This window comes from Salvelinus alpinus, chromosome 3 (genome assembly GCF_045679555.1).
Source record: "Salvelinus alpinus chromosome 3, SLU_Salpinus.1, whole genome shotgun sequence".
In the NCBI taxonomy this organism is placed as follows: Eukaryota; Metazoa; Chordata; class Actinopteri; order Salmoniformes; family Salmonidae; genus Salvelinus; species Salvelinus alpinus.
The window spans coordinates 29,976,003-29,996,592 of NC_092088.1; the positions used below are offsets into that span (position 1 = coordinate 29,976,003).

The window sequence follows — 20,590 nt, forward strand, 5'->3', positions numbered from 1 at the left end:
AGATTTGGCAACAACCCATATAATTGACAGATAGATAGGAGAAAGGGCAGACGGAGCAGCCCTCCCCGCACTGCTGAGACCTTGAAGGTTTGGGAGCAGAGAGGAGAAGGTGGGGAAGGGAGGCCAGGAAATCAGCAAGATAGGAGTGACACAGACTGGGTCACGGTTACTGAGGGGAGACAAAAGAGGGAATGAAAACTGAGTTGGTTTCAGGAACTAAGATGTTAAACACGGATACATTGCCCAGAAATTATTCGACACAGCAGGCCGAAATAGTAGCATTGACCAGTGCCTGTGAAATAAGAAAGGAGAGAAAGGTTACTGTTTACATAGACAAGCACATATATATATAAGACCATACAAAGCAGCACAGATAACTCTTAAAGTAGATAAGACACTTGACAGAGAATTGATACAGGATAGACATGACATACAGGGATACTTAGTGATTTGATCTATGGTAGGACTATGGCAGCAAAATCAAATCAAGTTTATTTTATATAGCCCTTCGTACATCAGCTAATATCTCGAAGTGCTGTACAGAAACTCAGCCTAAAACCCCAAACAGCATGCAATGTAGGTGTAGAAGCACGGTGGCTAGGAAAAACTCCCTAGAAAGGCCAAAACCTAGGAAGAAACCTAGAGAGGAACCAGGCTATGAGGGGTGGCCAGTCCTCTTCTGGCTGTGCCGAGTGGAGATTATAACAGGACATGGCCAAGATGTTCAAAATGTTCATAAGTGACAAGCATGGTCAAATAATAATCAGGAAAAAATGTCAGTTGGCTTTTCATAGCCGATCATTAAGAGTTGAAAACAGCAGGTCTGGGACAGGTAGGGGTTCCATAACTGCAGGCAGAACAGTTGAAACTGGAATAGCAGCAAGGCCAGGTGGACTGGGGACAGCAAGGAGTCAAAATACAAAATTATATGGACAAGGGAGGCGGAGAATCAGTTTATGACTATGTAGCAGAGACGGAGAAAGTAGTTCTCCCCAGACCAGATCTAACTGATTTGCCTTTGCCAGATGCTGAAATTACTATGTTTGTTGATAGGTCTTCTGGAAAGAACCCAGATGGCTCAAATGCCACTGGTTATACAATAGTGACTCTTACTGAGGTGTTGGAAGCTGGAGCATTACAAATAAATTACTCTGCTCAACAAGCTGAAATTGTTGCCCTTACCAGGGCTTGTAAATTGGGGAAGGATAAATGCATTACGATACATACTGATAGTGCTTATGCTTTTAACACCGTCCATATATTTGCAGCTCAGTGGAGAAACAGGGGTATGATCACTACGGCAGGTAAACCCATTACACATGCACAGCTAATTTTGAATTTGCTAGAAGCAGTCTTATTACCAGAGAAGGTAGCGATTTGTAAATGCAAAGCACATACGAAATGCACTGACCAGTTTGAGTTAGTCATCAGAGGCCAGTTATAGGAGGCTAAAGTAGGCACAGGAGGAGTTTTTTACCAGGATGGGAGTTTAGATGGATGCTATTGGCATCCTCAGGGAAGTTACAGATTAATACAAAGCTATGGATCAAATAGGTGAAGATTTAACCACTACATTATATTGGTGGTTGACAATAAATACAAATGTGGATTGGATTAATGACATCTATTATAAGCAACAGAGATTCGTGAATGAGACTGGGGATGTAACGATTGTCGTCTGGAGAAAGAAAAGAGGACCAAAGTGCAGCGTGGTACGTATCCATAATACTTTTAATCAAGATGAATACACGAATAAAACCAACGAAACGACAAACGAACAGTACTGACAGGTGCAACAACACTAACCAGAAAATAACCACCCACAAACACAAGTGGGAAAACAGGCTACCTATGTATGGCTCTCAATCAGAGACAACGATAGACAGCTGCCTCTGATTGAGAACCATACCAGGCCAAACACATAGAAACAGAAAACCTAGACCTACAACATAGAATACCCATCACATCACACCCTGACCAAACTAAAAATAGAAACATACAAGGCAATCTACGGTCAGGGTGTGACAGGGGATGCAGTAAAGGGGTTCTCTGACCAATTATCCGCCACCTCCCTCATGGCCTGGTAAAATAGACTGACTCTCGATATGTAAATTGGCAGAAAAGGGCGGGGTATGTAGAATGATTGGGATTCATTGCTGTACGTTTATTTTTTAAATAACATAGCTCCAGACGGATCAGTGAGCAAGGCTCTGGCAGAGAACTATGGGGTGGATAATTCTCTTACAAATTGATTTGACAGTATGTTTGGCAAATGGAAAATTGTCATAATCAAAGTGTTGTGGGCCACTTTCACCTGTATGAGTGTTTTGGTTCCGTGTGTATGCTGTTTGATTCTGGGTGTAAAAGGTCTCATTTCCAGGACTCTGGAGAAATCGATGACACTACAGATGATGAGATACGGACCGATTCCGAGCTCTGACCAGTGGAATGATGAATACATGTCCCCAGACCTAGTAGATGGACCCGGCTCCTTCACATACAAAGAGCCTATGTTGGATGAAACCATTTTTTAATGTTTAGGCCCCTTCTTGTTTTTATGTTTAGACTGTTTTTTGATGAAGAATGCAGACTTCCAGGCATAGGGGAAGACTCTGTATCTTTTAATTATGAGGTGCCAATGTTAGATGAGACTGTTTTCAATGTTTAGTTAAAGGCTCTTCATGTTTAGTTAAAGGCTGTTCATTTCATGAAGATTATGATGAAAATCCTGACAAGAAGCGTTATGATGTCAATACATATATTGTTTTTTTGTGTGGTTGATTTTGAGTATAATGGATAAATCGAATGTAAATACATGTATTGTTTTGGTATATTCTTGTATAAAAATGTATGTTTACATATAGTGTTTGATATGTCAGGATGAATTATTTAGTCATTAAGGGTGGATTGTTAAGATATTTTATCAAGGTTTAAGATAAATGATTAAATAATTCTACCCAGAAACTTAACCATTAGGATTAGAGGTTATGTAGCATTAACAAGGGGTAATTAAAAATGATAACCATTGTGGAAGAAAGGAATGTATGTGTGTGCCGAAAGAAAGCAAAGAGACTCCTTAACCTATGTTTGAACCGACCCAGCTATAACTCTGTGGAGATAAAATAAGACAGCGAGAGCCCCTCCAGGTTTTCCCGTATCTGGGAGGGACTGGAACTGTCAGCTGAGTGGTAATAAACTGTGGTGAGACTTCAGGGCATAATCCAAATGTAGTGTGTAATGTATGTGCGTTAGTTTAAGAGAAGGGATAAAAAGTACGGTTTTGTATATGCACGTCAGAGCTCTCGAGAATAAACGCTATTGATTAATTTGGTGGCTGGTCTCTGTCCATTTTGGGCAAATAAGAACCTTACAAATTCTTAGAAACGGACAGAGTGTTTGCTTTGTTTTAATTGAATTGGTTAACGAACACATAGGAAGTAAATTCCTCTATCAAACACATTTTAAATTTTCAGGGGGGGAATTGCACTAAATCAAACGATAAATTAACAATATTTCACAATATTACTGTATAGTTTTATCGACTTCATCGTAAACCTCAACACACACTATGTCCCTTCACTCAAACATTATCACTATATCACCATTAACAATATCACTGTGAAGGTTGATCTACTTCATTGTACACCTCAACACACACTCTACATGGTCTCTTCAGTCATATGCAGATTATTTTGTAACCGCACAGACCCAAGCCTGGGTTTGACATAGAGACAGATTGGTCCTATATCAGTGTTGTGACAGTCAGGAGGACAGAGAGCAGCAGGGTCACCAGGGAGCCAATCTGACCTGGGGCTCCACTCACTCTCTCTGGTATTGGAATCCACATATCTGAGGAGAAATCAAAACAGATCAGAGATCAGTTAGTCCAAAAAAGAATAGTACTGAACAAAATAGTAATAATAATAATACATTTAATTTGTATAGCGCTTTTCATTACAGAGTTATCTCAAAGCTCTACTGAGGAAAAGTAATAATAATTTACATCCAAATACATTTAGAATCAAGGCAAGTAAAATAGCAATAGTGAGCTTGGTGCTAAATACATTTAAGGGTGGGTTTTAAGGCCCGTTATAAAAGTTCGGAGTGATGGAGAGAATCTCAGACGGTCAGGTGAGGGGCAAGGGAGTAGAAGGCTCGGTCCCCCATAGTTTGGAGACATGTCTTCGGGACTTGAAATAGTAGAGAGTGGCTGGAGCGGAGAGTGTGAGGTGGCTCGCTGATTGAGATGAGGTCACTGATGTAGTGAGGCTCAATCCATTTGAGGCTTTAAATACAAGCATGATCATTTTTAAGTTGATCCTGTAGTTGACTGGTATCCAGTGGAGTTGGGCGAGGATCGGGGGGGTGTGGTCTGACTTCTTGGTACTGGTCAGGATCCTGGCAGCACTGTTCTTGATTAGTTTGAGCCTCTGTAAAAATTTGGCTGGGGGGGCACCTAAACAGCGCATTGCCATAGTCGATCCGAGAGACGATGTACACTACCGTTCAAAAGTTTGGGGTCACTTAGAAATGTCCTTGTTTTTGAAAGAGCACATTTTTTGTCCATTAAAATTACATCAAATTAATCAGAAATACAGTGTAGACATTGTTAATGTTGTAAATGACTATTGTAGCTGGAAATGGCAGATTGTTTATGGAATATCTACATAGGCGTAAAGAGGCCCATTATCAGCAACCATCACTCCTGTGTTCCACTTTGTGTTAGCTAATCCAAGTTTATCATTTTAAAAGGCTAATTGATCATTAGAAAGCCCTTTTGCAATTATGTTAGCACAGCTGAAAACTGTAGTTCTGATTAAAAAAGATATAAAACTGGCCTTCTTTAGACTAGTTGAGTATCTGGAGCTTCAGCATTTGTGGGTTCCATTGCAGGCTCAAAATGGCCAGAAACAAAGACCTTTCTACTGAAACTCGTCAGTCTATTCTTGTTCTGAGAAATGAAGGCTATTCCATGTGAGAAACTGCCAAGAAACTGAAGATCTACTCCCTTCACACAACAGTGCAAACTGGCTCTAACCAGAATAGAAAGAGGAGTGGGATGCCCCGGTGCATAACTGAGCAAGAGGACAAGTACATTAGAGTGTCTAGTTTGAGAAACAGACGCCTCACAAGTACTCAACTGGCAGCTTCATTAAATAGTACCCGCAAAACACCAGTCTCAACGTCAACAGTGAAGAGGCGACTCCGGGACGCTAGCCTTCTAGGCAGAGTTCCTCTGTCCAGTGTCTGTGTTCTTTTGCCCATCTTAATCTTTTCTTTTTATTGGCCAGTCTGAGATATGGCTTTTTCTTTGCAACTCTGCCTAGAAGGCCAGACTGATGTTTTGTGGGTATTATTTAATGAAGCTGCCAGTTGAGGACTTGTGAGGCGTCTGTTTCTCAAACTAGACACTCTAATTAGAACGGTAGTGTAGGTGTGGATGAATTCCGCTGCATCTGGATGGGAGAGTGATGGTATGACCCAATTATGTTTTACTTTTCTTTTCTTTTTTTAAATGTGTGCATCGATGGACAGAGAAGGATCAAACTTGACTCCTAAGTTGGAGATGACAGAGGACAGGTGGATGGCCTGGTCGTTGATTGTAAGGGAGATGTTTCCAGTACTGGTGACCTGCTTGGGTGTCCCAATAAGCATAGCCTCAGTCTTGCTAATGTTCAACTGGAGGAAGTTCTGTTTCATCCATGCCCTGATGTCCTTTAGGCAGCTGCTGAGTCTTGCTAGGGTCAAAGATGGTGTCTAGTTTTGTGTTGTAAACCTGGTTTCGTCACTGAAGCAGTGGAAGTTGATGTTATAATATCTGAGGATTTGGCATGTAAATTATAAACAGGATAGGGACCAGCACTGACCCCTGTGACTGTAGACTCCTCTGATCTGGACTCTCTAAAATATATGTATTGTTTCCTATTGGAGAGGTAGGAGGAGAACCAGTTCAGAACTGTTCCAGAGACAGTAGTATCCTCTCTGATAAGCCGCAGGAGGATGATGTGGTCTACGGTGTCAAAAGCAGCACTGAGATCTAAGAGGAGGAGGATGCTGATCCATAATCATCAGTAGGTCGTTGGTAACTTTATCCAAAGCTTTTTCAGTGCTGTGCAAGGGCCGGAAGCCAGACTGGAAAACCTTGTACAACTGGTTAGATGACAGATGTGATTGAAGCTGGTTTGCAACCACTTTCTTCAGTACTTTTGATAGGAAGAGGAGGTTGGAGATGGACCTGTAGTTGGATAGGATGTCCTGGTCAAGGTTGGGTTTCTTCAGTAAGGGGGTGACAAAAGCTGTTTTGAAAATCGATGGTACTTCTCCGGTCAGCAGGGACTTGATGATCAGGGTGGTGACACACATAAGCAGGCTAGATGAGCAGTTTTTGAGTAGGGGTGTAGGGAAAGGGTCAAGGGTCAAGGGAGCAAGTGGTGGCCTTCATTTTTGAGACGATTGAATGCACAGCAGCAAATGTGACTTTTGTAAAGTTGCTGACGGGAGGGGCAGTCTGTTTTGGTGACTCAAGACGTGGGGTGTAGGCCGTCTTAGAGGCCATTATATTTGTCCTGATGGTGTCAATCTTTATCTTGAAAAAAATCTCAGAAGCGATTGCACTGCTCAGAGGAGGCTGCAGGAGAGCATGAGTTTGCAGGGTTGAAAAGGCGGTTAATGGTAGGGTTAACTTTGTCATTGTCGATCGTGGCAGAGTAGAAGGCTGATCGTGCTGTTTTTAAGGCAGCAGAGTAGCTTGCCTTGTTGGCTTTATAGGCCAGTAGGTGGACAGTGAGGCCATCCTTCCTCAGATGTCTCTCAAGCTTACTGCCATGAGTCTTCATTCTGTGCAGTTCATAAGTGAACCAAGGAGACGAGCGTTAGAATGTTACTTCACATGTTTTTTCAGGGGCAAGGATGTTCATAATATTACTCAGTGTGCTGTTATACAGATTGACCAAGTCATCGAGGGCCAGCTCACTGCAGTCAATCTCAAAGGTGGGCTGGATGTGTTCCTGAAAGAGGGATGGGTTAAGTTTCCTCAGGTTGCAGAATTGAATGGTCCTCTTTGGGCGGTAGAGAAGTGTTGGAGCGGTTAGAGACAGTGTCACAGCATTGTGGTCAGAGATGCCTAGCTCGATGACATCCAAGTCAGAGCCAGGGACATCGCATTTTCATTGCATTTTGGTTGGTCCACTGTGCTCTGTATGGACTGTATTGGCTTGGAGTGGGCGACGTCAATTGCCTGAGGGTCAGCCTGCAGAACTGGCAAGTGATCTTTATTGTCCAACTCCAGTGTGCATGCTGTACTGCTCGCACTGCGAGTGCACACAATAGACCTTAATTTGTGGATCAATTTCCTATGGCCTTGTCGTCCTCGCCGTCTGCATGTTTTCCGTAGGATCCCGTATTGCATAAGGCTGTTCTTGAGCTCCTTGCACAGAGTTGTTTTAATCTGTTCAAAACTGTGTATAATGGAGGAAAGTTTCTGCCATTTCTTAATATTTGATCCTGCCATGCACGATGGCAACGTTCTTATCCCTTGCTTGCTAGTTAGCCAACTAGCCAGGGCTAACACAGTCACGGCCTCTGCAGAATAACAGCAAAGTACAGCAAAGTACTTCCATTTACGTTTGTTTAAAACCTCTAAAAGTGTAAGCTGTTGGGGGGGTACTAACATATGGAATTGTTTTAAGATGGTCATGGATTATTTAGCTATTTGATTTTGAATTTTAGGACTGCTTGAATTGAATAAGACATTCATAAACGGCAAAAAATACAGCAAAAAAAAAAATCATAAGGAATAAGGGTTTGAAGTGTCTGTCCTATATCTAGGAGATACTGTATATAAAAGCTCAGGAAATATACAGTACCAGTCAAAGGTTTGGACACACCTACTCATTCCAGGGTTTTTCTTTATTTTTACTATTTTCAACATAAAGTGAAGATATCAAAACTATGAAATAATGCGTATTGAATAATGTAGTAAGCAGAAAAGTGTTAAACAAATCAAAATATGTTTTATATTTGAGATTCTTCAAAGTAGCCACCCTTTGCATTGATGAAGGCTTTGCACACTCTTGGCATTCTCTCAACCAGCTTCATGAGGTACTGTAGTCACCTTGAATTAATTTAATTTAATTATTGTGCCTTGTTTTTAAGTTAATTTGTGGAATTCCTTAATGCGTTTGAGCCATTCAGTTGTGTTGTGACAAGGTAGGGGTGGTATACAGAAGATAGCCCTATTTGGTAAAATACCAAGTCCTTATTATGGCAAGAACTGCTCAAATAAGCAAAGAGAAACAACAGTCCATCATTACTTTTAGACATGTCGGTCAGTCAAGAACTTTGAAAGTTTCTTCAAGTGCAGTCACAAAAACCATCAAGCGCTATGTTGAAACTGGCTCTCATGAGGACCACCACAGGAAAGGAAGACCCAGAGTTACAGTTGAAGTCGGAAGTTTACATACACCTTAGCCAAATACATTTAAACTCAGTTTTTCATGATTCCTGACATTTAATCCTTGTAATAATTCCCTGTCTTAGGTCAGTTAGGATCACCACTTTATTTTAAGAATGTGAAATGTCAGAATAATAGTAGAGAGAATGATTAATTTCAGCTTTTATTTCTTTCATCACATTCCCAGTGGGTCAGAAGTTTAAATACACTCAATTCGTTTTTGGTAGCATTGCCTTTAAATTGTTTAACTTGGGTCAAACGTTTTGGGTAGCCCTTCACAAGCTTCCCAAAATAAGTTGGGTGAATTTTGGCCCATTCCTGCTGACAGAGCTGGTGTAATTGAGTCAGGTTTGTAGGTCTCCTAGCTCGCACACAGTTTTTCAGTTCTGCCCACAAATGTTCTATGTGATTGAGGTCAGGGCTTTGTGATGGCCACTCCAATACCTAGACTTTGTTGTCTTTAAGCCATTTTGTCACAACTTTGGAAGTATGCTTGAGGTCGTTGTCCATTTGGAAGACCCATTTGTGACCAAGCTTTAATGTCCTGACTGATGTCTGAGATGTTGCTTCAATATATCCACATAATTTTCCGCCCTCATGATGACATCTATTTTGTGAAGTGCACCAGTCCTTCCTGCAGCAAAGCACCCCCACAACATGATGCTGCCACCCCTGTGCTTCACGGTTGGGATGGTGTTCTTCGGTTTGCAAGCCTCCTCCTTTTTCCTCCAAACATAACGATGGTCATTATGGGCAAACAGTTCTGTTTTTGTTTCATCAGACCAGAGGACATTACTCCATAAAGTACGATCTTTGTCCCCATGTGCAGTTGCAAACTGTAGTCTGGCTTTTTTATGGCGGTTTTGGAGCAGTGACTTCTTCCTTGCCGAGGGGCCTTTCAGGTTATTTCAATATAGGACTCATTTTACTGTGGATATACATACTGTTGTACCTGTTTCCTCCAGCATCTTCACAAGGTCCTTTGCTGTTTTTCTGGGATTGATTTGCACTTTTAGCACCAAAGTACATTCATCTCTAGGAGACAGAACACGTCTCCTTCCTGAGCTGTATGACGGCTGCGTGGTCCCGTGGTGTTTATACTTGCGTACTATTGTTTGTACAGATGAACGTGGTACCTTCATGCGTTTGGAAATTGCTCCCAAGGATGAACCAGATTTGTGGAGATCTACAATTTGTTTTATGATGTCTTGGCTGATTTCTTTTGATTTTCCCATGATGTCAAGCAAAAAGGCCCTGAGTTTGAAGGTAGGCCTTGAAATACATCCACAGGTACACCTCCAATTGACTCAAATGATGTCAATTAGCCTATCAGAAGCTTCGAAAGCCATGACATTATTTTCTGGAATTTTCCAAGCTCTTTAAAGTCACAGTCAACTTAGTGTATGTAAACCTCTGACCCAGTGGAATTGTGAAACAGTGAATTATAAGTGAAATAATCTGTCTGTAAACAATTGTTGGAAAAATGACTTGTGTCATGAGCAAAGTAGACGTCCTAACTGACTTGTCAAAACTATAGTTTGTTAACAAAAAATTTGTGGAGTGGTTGAAAAACTAGTTTTAATGACTCCAACCTAAGTGTATGTAAACTTCCGACTTCAACTGTACATCTGGTACATCTGGTGCAGAGGATAAGTTCATTAGAGTTACCAGCCTTAGATTGCAGCCCAAACAAATGCTTCACAGACATCTCAACATCATCTGTTCAGAAACTGCATGGATCAGGCCTTCATGGTCGAATCGCTGCAAATAAACCACTACCAAAGGACACCATTAAGAAGAAGAGACTTGCTTGGGCCAAGAAACACAAGCAATGGCTATTAAACCGGTGATAATCTGTCCTTTGCTCTGATGAGCTTTGGTTCCAACCGCTGTGTCTTTGTGAGATGCAGAGTAGGTTAACAGATGATCTCTGCATCTATTGTTCCCACCGTGAAGCATGGAGGAGGAGGTGTGATGGTGCTTTCCTGGTGACACTGTCAGTGATTTATTTAGAATTCAAGGCACACTTAACCAGCATGGCAACAACAGCATTCTGCAGCGATACGCCATCCCATCTTGTTTGCACTTAGTGGGACTATCATTTGTTTTTCAACAGGACAATGACCCAAAACCCACCTCCAGGCTGTATAAGGGCTATTTAACCAAGGAGAGTGATGGAGTGCTGCATCAGATGACCTGGCCTCCACAATCACCTACCCTCAACCCAATTGAGATGGTTTGGGATGAATTGGACCGTAGAGTGAAGGAAAAGCAGCCAACAAGTGCTCTGCATATGTGGGAACTCCTTCAAGACTGTTGGAAAAGCATTCCTCATGAAGCTGGTTGAGAGAATGCCATGAGTGTGAAAAGCTGTCATCAAGGCAAAGGATGGCTACTTTAAAGAATCTAAAATCTAAAATATATTTTCATTTGTTTAACGCTGTTTTGTTTACTACATGATTCCATATGTGTTATTTCATAGTTTTGAAATCTTCACTATTATTCTACAATGTAGAAAATAGTCAAAATAAAGAAAAACCCTAGAATGAGTAGGTATGTCCAAACTTTTGACTGGAACTGTATATATTATAGTTTTCTTTTACACATACTTAACCCCATATTTTTGGGGGCAAAAAAACACCTCCATACTTCCATTCATTTGTATGGGTTACCTTCAGACGCGTCCCGTGACACTTGTGGGGTCATATAGCAAGGCGGAGTAGTCTCCCCCATAATGAGGAAGGCCGACATAGGCGGATGCGGTGGACTGAGACTCAGCCCACGCAACAACAAAAAACGGATATCTCTATCTTAAATTGATGGATTTTGATGGGGATTATTTTATTGTGTTACTTAGATTGACGCACGGGTGTGTCAATCAGTGGAGGCTGCTGAGGGGAGGATGGCTCATAATCATGGCTGGAACTGAGCAAATGGAATGGCATCAAAGACACGCTCCAGCCATTACCACGAGCCCGTGCTCCCCAAATAAGGTGCCACCAACCTCCTGTGGCATCAATAGACTCGGTTTTCTATCGACATTCATTTGGAGACATCCATAACAATGAGCTGATGATGCCCAATTTTGCCTGGACACTCGTTGACACTGGTCATCGCTGTTTATCATCTATGCATAGTCACTTCACCCCTACCTACGTGTACAAATTACCTCTAAATTCATGTTCATCACTCACCACGTTATGTCATCAGATGCTCCAAAAAAAGATGTCTCTGCAAAAACAAATCAATTGCTAGCTAACGAGCTACGTTTTTCTTTGTTGGACTTGCATTTATCCAATTTAGTTTTGTGTGGTTGTTGGTTTAGCTTTCTGTAACTTTATAGCAAGTACGGTCTGCATGTGTAGACGCATATTGCGTCATGATTGCAAGGTGTCCCGATATCTTTTCCAACTGTCCCAAAATCTTTTCTAACTGTCCCGTTATCTGGTTTTAATGTCTATTCTAGAATGCCCTTCTCGCCATTCAGAAACGAGTATTCAACAATGCTGTGGTTATTTTCAATTTGTGCAGTTGGTACGGTATACCATATTGTGTATTCTGTTTAAAATATCATATTTTAAGGCCAGAAATACACAGTGATAAATATTACCTCTGTCTCTTCCATTCAAAACCAGAGGTCCCATGGAAATGGCAGCGCTGTCGTGGAAGGACACATCCCTGCGTCCTCTGTGGTGGTACCCAGTGTAGCAGTGCTGCAGGACACAGAAACAAGATGGCAGACTGTATTACCATGTTTAGGCTATGGACCACTAGAGTTTCCTCCAAATGACTACTGTTTGTAAACAAGTTAAACGTATCTAGGATGATTCCATAACATATTTCTACATTTAACTATTTGTAAGTGGTTGTCTTGGCTATTTGACATTAACTCACAAAAGTGAGAGGATTATCTAACATCAGCTGATTTTGGAGAAAAATGTCAAAGTTCAATAAATTAAAAAAATCCATATCAAAGGCATCAACAGGATGCTTGACTTCCGGTGTGCGGAGGGCAGACCTGGGTAAATTAAAAAATAAGATAATTTAGTTCCATTTTAAAGGGGCAATCTCCAGTTGCTACATCCATTTTAGGATTAAAAAATTAATGATATGTACCCATTGATTCTTTACAAATATCACTTATTACCATTGATTCTTTACGAATATCACTTATTAATGCCTCATGAGATTAGTTAAACTGTTCTACCCCATCAGAACCCCAAAATGTTTTTGTACACCAATTTTCTTAAACAAATTAAAATGTAAAAAAAACACTGTATAGCCTCAAAACATGGTTAAAAATATACGTTTCATATCATGGATGGTCAGTACTTGCATCCATTGCTCTGTTTATCAATTTGAGTGTTTACATTTCTTCAGCCCCATCCCTCAGCTTTTTACCGAAACAGTGGCAGGGAAAACACTTTGATATTGTTTCAACTGCGGATTGCCACTTTAACGTAAAGCTTTGAGCTTGCCTGGTACAATGGAATCAACAATGGAATAGTCGCAAAAGAGCAAACCACACACATCTGGCACTCCAGACAGGCTCAATTAAATGCCCAAAGTATTTGAAAGTAAACAAATACTCTTTTAACCCTGGAACCTGTTTCATTTGTGCCTTACACAATGTTTTCAAACGTTTTGCCAAATGAACACGGCCCAGGTGTGTTGGGGAGGAGACTCACAGTGGTGCAGTCGTTGAGGTGCAGCAGACACAGGTGGACCTGACAGTGCAGGAAGACACTGGAGGAGTTCCTGGTGAAGGTGAACATCCGGAAGGAGAAGTGGGCCGATGTGGAGACGCCATTTTGGATAAGCTCCACCGTGCTGTCCTCAGGGTTAGGGCACCTGGAGTAAACAAGGAAGCAGGGGAGGAAATGGGAGGAGGAAGTGAAGGAGGAAGTAAATTATAAATTATGCTGTTATTTTCACTTTCTAAATGAAATGTCATTTTGGTGATTATGTGCGATTACATTAGGATGGTTTAACAGTCAAGCATTTATCAATATCTCAACTATTTTGTTCCATCAAGTGTATTTTCCTTGTTAAATAAATACAATTTTCGTTGACCAGGAAATGACAACCTGTCGAACTGCGCGGTTGTTTTGGACCTGGTACCGATTGCTAGCGTCATTTTAAGATGTCTGGCTTGAAAATCAGCAAGTGGATGAATTGAGAATCAGACATGAGATCTGATTACATCAGCGAAAAGGTTATGACTAAAGCTTTCTTCTCACATGTATATAATTCCTGTAAGGCGAAAATGAAAGCATGGGACGTTGCACAAGTCCTGCACTTTTAAAATGGCTGTGTTCCCATGGGAATTTGTGCATGTTTAGAGCGCCACCCATAGCTGCAGGAAGTAGTTTGCCAGGGGGTGGGGGGGTTGGGTTGCTGAGAATGTTTTGTTCAATTCTGATTATTCAGGACCCTTACTTCCCGTAGCTATGGCGCCACCATAAGGTAAAAGTTATGACCATTTTTGTTTTGATCGTTTTGGAATGGTAATTGGTAAAAAAATTTAAATATCAAACCTACACTTTCAAATCTATTATTCCCAACATGGGGACAATTTGTGGCTCTGAACATGCTAACATTTCCCTGGTAAACATAATGTCTCCATACTCTCTAGCAATAAGATTCCAGCGGACGGCGTAGCTTGGGTCGTTCACAGGCGTGGCCCAACAGGAGTCCAGCACAGTGGAGATCTGATGACCGTCCACTCCGTCCACCTGCACGGCCACATAGATCTGCTGGTCAATCTCCACGTTGATGTGAGAACCGGATAACGGGTAGCGGAAGCCGGCATCCTGGTACGGGATCATCCGTATTTGGTAGTGGCCCTTGCCGGAGGGAAGCTTCTTGGTCACAATGCTACGGAGCAGAGGAACAAAAGGTTATTCAAATAACTAGACAAAACTCAGGGGTTGAAGATTTTAAAAATCCCATGACTGAAACAGAAGTCGATCTCAAACCGATTGTCTGAGGGGCCTAGTTAACCTCCCCTGCCATGTAAAAAAAGTAATGACCATCATACTTTTAGGGAAAGAGTACATGTATTGTACATAAACTGCAAGTTTGACCTATTCCAGTACCCTTACTTAGGGGGTTCCAGGTTCCTCCTCTGGGATTTTTTTTATGTAGACGGTCTGAGAAGCTCAGTTCTGGTGACTTTTTAGAAGTAGTTTCTACTCTAAAATGAATGAAAATAAAATATAATATAATTTCCACCTTCAGAAATGAGCCCAATAACATTGGTAAAAACGATTATTTTTTGACATATTGGACAATGCATATAGCCTATGCATGGTCTGTCTATATTATCACATGTGCTATTAGCAATAAGCATTATTACCTGAACCCAACTGGTGCTGCATAGTCGCTATAAATACATATGCTGAAGCATGGGGTTTGTCCATATGCATTTACCCCATTGGACACAACATCCTGATTGTTATTATTATTAATTATACACTCAAAGTTATACATTTTTTTAGTTTCTATTACGAAGTATGTCATTTCCCTTTTAAGATGACATTGCCTCTTTTAAGAGCTCTGTTGCACAGTTGCGACTTAAAACTACAATATTTAACTTTTCTGCGACCAGACCAAATTCACATAGAAATGTGAGTTAGATATCTGTCATTCTCATTGAAAGCAAGTCTAAGAAGTGGCAGATCGCTTTTATATGCGCTATTTCTATGCTTCTTGTTCTTAAGTTATGTTTTTGCATCTGTTACTTTCGGTTTTGTACAGCAGCTGCAAAGAGCGGAAAATATGATATTTTTGGTTATGGATAATATATTTCACAGCTGTTTAGACGGTACAATGATTCTCTACACAATGACTGCTTGTTTTGTCCCATAAACTGAAATTAGGCAACTTATTATAATTTTAGCAACCAGGAAATGGCAGATTGATTTCCGCAAATTGCACCTTTAAGCATGGTTGAAACTCTGGTTGTCCCTGCATTTTTTAAATGATGCCACACATTTTAAGAATAAAGAAATAAACGTGGTAGCAATGGAAAGTTGGGATCCCCCAAAACTGCTATCAAAACTTAATTGCGTTAAGAATTGTTGTGCATTGACTGCTTGTCAGAATACGTTTTCCTCCCTATGGCTCTCGCAACTTGAATGAGCCTCGAGAATAATATTTATCTTGCATAGAACACACAACAACACGCCAACTAGGTGAATATGTCAACTATTCTACTATGGGGTTGTCTGATTTTGTTTTAATAATAACACTGGAAAGTTACATCGTTAGTGATAAAGTATAGGCTTTAACTTACTTTGCCAGCAGCTACAGTAGGCTACCCACTGTTTGAGTTGAGCGCAGGGGTGGGTGCGCATTATAGACTGTTTATTTATTTTCATCTGAACATCAGTGTGTCAGCAACAATCATACATTTCAGTTCAGTGCACACAGCGTATGCACTGAACTCACCAGAATTCTCTTTCCCGCAGTGACTTTAACCCTTGTAAGACTATTCGGCTCATTTGTCATAATTGACTTAAAGGGATACTGCGAGATTCTGGCTACCGTAACTGTAGACTTCAAGTCATTGCGCTAACACTAATTAGTATTGGCTCCCGAAACTTGTTCCGTCATACAGCACGCAGAGACATAAAAATGGTATCCACGAGTTCATCTGACTCTGGGTAAGTAGAAAAATGTCCAGATCCCGCCGAAAAAGGCCAAAAATAAAGGTTATTTGTAGAGCACATTTTATACAGGTAAAGCGCAACCCAAATTGTTGTACATAAAAAGGATTATAAAAAGATACTTTTAATATAAAAGGATAATTTGGATAATAGGATAACATGAGCATAAAACAGAGTTTCACGCACTGACTACAGAATATTAACAATGATATACTGTACTAGCACAGCCTCTTGTGCCTTAAATACATCCTCCAGCTATGTTTTTTACTTTTCCTGTTGAAAAGCGATAAATACAGTACACACACTGAAAGGTAAAAAAAATGTTTTGAGCAAAACATTGTTTTTTGACACAACGGCAAACTTTAAGGAATAGGGCGTTCAAGTAGTTGGTCTGATGGTCAGATGTGATGCCCTTGCTTGAGATACAACTTGTGCCATGTCATGTCTGACCTGAACCACCTATTGATATGTGTCCTTTGTTAGGTAAATAAGGTGTTACTTGAGGTGAAAAGGAGACTGGAGGAGAACTTGAATGCTAAAATCAATTCAATTCCAGTCATAGGCTGTTTTGAGAGGGTGCTCTGACCTCTCTAGAGGGTTGAGGTCCATGGTCATGGACAAGGACTGGTAGAGGGGGTACTCGCAGCAGAAGCGCAGGTTGAGGTGCCTCGCACGGCTGATGACCCCCGTCACCCCTCCGTGGGGTTCCACCTCACCCTGGATGTAGTTCTGATAGATGAAGTGAGTCCCATTGCTCTGCGGAGAAAAAAAACAACTAAATAAGAACATTTGTCTCATTCCAAAGAGTCTCATTCCAAAACGCTCTATGTCCCTTTTCTGAAATGTTGGTAAATTAGCTTATGGAAGAAAAAAAAAGGTGTGTTTTTTCACTATCTAATCGTGGCATGGGGTTGTTCAATGACAGACATGTATTTGTTTGATATCTATCAGAGACAAATAAGCATGTTTTTGGGGCAAAACGCTATATACAGTACAGTATCTGTCTCACTCTCAGAGAAATAAGTAGTACTGCTAGGTTTTACACAGTTAAATGTGACAAATAACAACATTTTTTATAAATAACTGTACAAATGACACATTTGTGACGTCAACATTAAAACAAATCTATGTAGTAATATGAGATCTGCATGCAAAACATTTACATTTGACATTTTAGTCATTTAGCAGATCTTATGATCTCATCCAGAGGGACTTACAGTTAGTGCATTGATCTTAACAAAAAAACATTTGAATACACATATGAAATCAATGAATAAAATAAAAAAATCGGAGAACATTAACATTTTAAACACACATGATGGTACCCACATGATGTGGTGGAAAAACACAAATGTGAAAAATTGGTGGATATAGAATATTATAAATAAAATCTTCACTTGATGAGCACCTACTGTATGTAAGGATTTCATAGCACATTCATAAACTACAGTATACTGCATTTATGCAGTAAGAAGTCAACACTCGACAATGAAAAGTTGACAAATATTTATAATATGAATCATTATTTGGACTATGATTTGTATTTCTTGAGCCTTTTTTGAGCATTGTGTTGTCTGTGAAGTGCACTGTGAGACTACATAATCCAAGTGATAATATCATGATTGAACTGTGAAAATACAGTACCGTAAGAGTTGTCCCACAGAGTTCGTTGTCGTTGTCGAAGTGGAACTCCAGGCGTCCATCCCGGACAGACCCGTTGCAGGTGGAGTCAGTGAGGTGCAGGACGTGGGGTGGGAAACCGGCTTCAAATAGCTGGCACCGGGACAGAGACATGATGCCTGAACTGCTGGAGCAAGACGTGACCGAATCTAAGGGCAGAGACGGACAAAGACCACGGATGAATCTCTAAAGTCCGTCCTCAGTTTCTCGTATCCTCTATACTCATCCTTCCTTCTTTTCGAAACATCAGAGGGAAGTGAATTTGCACAGGAGACGTGGGTTTCGGACGACGTCAGTCACATTGGCGAAGTGCTAGGGAAGTCTTACCGTAGCTGTCGTTGTTGGGCCGATGGTGGTTCTCGTCACAGAAACAGCCATAGACGCCGTCCTTATCCCCACACCACTCATCATCAGTACAGTCCAGATCATCGCAGGGGTCCGACTCCGCTAGAGAGAGAGAGAGGGAGGGAGAGAAGGAGAGAGAGTGATAGAGAAAGAGGGGAGAGAGGGACAATTGGCAACAGTAACGACTACAGGGTTAACTATAAATAGTACAGACATTTGGAAAAGAACACTAATGCCTACTAATTGCCAATTTCTCAATTATTCAATTTAGACAAAATGCCCCCAAAGACACCCGGACACTCACCACACAGCAGACCCGCGCGCCATTCTGGGATATCGAGACCCAGGACGGAACAGGATGCTTCATAGGCCGCCACGGCAGAACACAGCATCCCATTGGCTGGAGTGTATAAGCAAAGGTCGTAGACACAGGAAGTGAAGTAGGGCTGGGGGTCAGAGTGCAGATGGCAGGCACTGAAGGGGCCGGTAGTGTTGGTGACGATGCTACACAGGTCAGTGTATTCCACACTGTAGGGACAGTCGTCTCCACCGCCTCTGTTATCAGAAGCCCCACATCTGGAAAAGGACACGTAGAAGAGTTAGTTAGTTATTTACTTGGTGAGTGAGTGGCTACATTACGATTCTGTACCCTTCTCCGACTAGTGTGAAGAATATGGTTGAAACTCCCTCCAGCCATGCTTGCACCAATCCAATGCTTTTAAATACACGAGGGCGAGTGAACGAGAGCACACTTCTGGAGAAGGGTAGAGAGTCGGAAGGCAGCCAGTGAGTGACTGAGGTGAGTGACTGAGGTGAGTGAGTGAATGAGTGAGTGAGGGAATGAGTGAATGAGTGAGTGCGTGCATGCATGAATAAGTATAGTACTTTATTATCTGTTGGGAAATAATGAAAACATTGGAGAATAACAGTCACTGTACTGTACAATCATCTAATCCATTGTGTTTCCGTTATGGATGAAAGTATGTATTTTCATTCTGCTAATAACTTTGCTTCTGAATAATCTTCTTACGTTTTTTTATGAAATTATACATACTAATGCATATTTTGAATAAACTGAATTTCAATAGAGGTTGTTTCCCCAGAAGCCTTAGTTATTTCACAGCCTGACAACAACAGCAGCAGCTCACCCTGGCCGGCTAGTGTCTGCCTTCCAACCGTCACCAAAGTCGTTGTCACTCCGCGCCGGCGTGCCATTGGGCAGGACTTTGTCATCTTCCGGGTCACCGTTGAGGTTGCCACACATCCCGCACACTGCACCGTGGTGGCTCTGGCCCAGCCTGACCATCAGGGTGCTACGGCCGTCGAACTGGACCGTCAGGTCACTGGAGTTGAGCATCACGAAGCCCCGTTCCCGCACCACTCCGGCAATGGAGCCGATGGAGGAGGGGATAGAGACCTCGCTCCCGTCCACCTGACCGAGAGAAAAGGGGGAATGTCGGAAAGAGATTTGAGGTTATTGGAAAAGACCTCAGGCCTAGACTTGACTAGTTTGATAGAGACCTCAAGAAGCTTTTGTCCTTGTAAGCAAGAAAATAAGTATTTGTAGGTAGTGTGAACAATGCAAAAGCATGAGGGCAAAAACTTGTGGTTGGGGAAGGCTTGGCGACTACCATCTTGAAGGGCTCTATAATAAAAGTCTCTGTAATAAAAGTCTCATATCATTGTTAAAAACGGACAGATTTGTACCTAACTAGTCACATTTTCATCAACTATAAGAGTGTTATTTGGATTTTAGTGCATTTACCATCACGCTCTGTCCAATGGAGACATGGGTCTCCTCCCCTCCATGGGACAGCCACACATCCACCAGCGACACAAACGAGACAAGGTTGTTGCCACGGTGACGGTTGGTGGCCACCACACGGAATGTGAGGCCATTAATGGAGTGGTTGGAACAGGTCCTGGCGATGTCATAGGAGCAGGTGCCCTGGAAATGGGCCACGGCCCCGTCAAAAGTGATGTAATGGGGGTCGCCCCAGACCGTGCAAGTGGACAAGGCGTTGAAGCAGCCCAGGTGGCCATTTTTTATGGTGCACTCCTGGGTGGGGGTGCAGGATGCGGCCGAGCAGCGGAGGTCATTTGGGGCGTAGCACTCACAGTGTTGTGAGCAGCCTTGGGTCCAGAAAGACTCACTAACCTGAAGTACAAAAAACAGTGTGGATGCGTTGCAAAATATAGGCTACAGTACACCATGTTCATATAACAACGTCTCTACAGGTACACCTAGCTATGTCAATTTAGAAAGGGATTAAATCAAAGAGTAAAAACAGTTTTAAATGAATGAAGTAGGCCTACTTACATAAAATAAACGGGACATAAAAATACTTATGATTTCTATCTAACCTTTCGAAAATGTAGCAAAGTACTGCTGTTTTTATGTTGATTCAGCAGTGATCTAACGGACTGGCCTGGGTCAATCCGG

The 20,590-nt window shown here is 41.6% G+C and overlaps 1 protein-coding gene across 1 annotated transcript in view; it reads right to left on the reverse strand.

The window, feature by feature from the left end:
* Nucleotides 1–1,713: 1,713 nt before the first annotated feature.
* Nucleotides 1,714–20,590, reverse strand: part of LOC139570538 (alpha-tectorin-like) — a 56,006-nt gene continuing 37,129 nt past the window's right edge. Inside the window, exons 15-24 of the mRNA XM_071392484.1 lie at nucleotides 19,913–20,305; nucleotides 19,296–19,579; nucleotides 18,452–18,723; nucleotides 18,130–18,249; nucleotides 17,767–17,951; nucleotides 16,709–16,878; nucleotides 14,081–14,329; nucleotides 13,141–13,303; nucleotides 12,063–12,165; nucleotides 1,714–3,849 (exon numbers count right to left, since the gene is read on the reverse strand). Coding sequence (XP_071248585.1) covers nucleotides 3,743–3,849; nucleotides 12,063–12,165; nucleotides 13,141–13,303; nucleotides 14,081–14,329; nucleotides 16,709–16,878; nucleotides 17,767–17,951; nucleotides 18,130–18,249; nucleotides 18,452–18,723; nucleotides 19,296–19,579; nucleotides 19,913–20,305 — 2,046 coding nt within the window. The 3' untranslated portion in view covers nucleotides 1,714–3,742. The remainder of the gene's footprint in view (nucleotides 3,850–12,062; nucleotides 12,166–13,140; nucleotides 13,304–14,080; nucleotides 14,330–16,708; nucleotides 16,879–17,766; nucleotides 17,952–18,129; nucleotides 18,250–18,451; nucleotides 18,724–19,295; nucleotides 19,580–19,912; nucleotides 20,306–20,590) is intronic.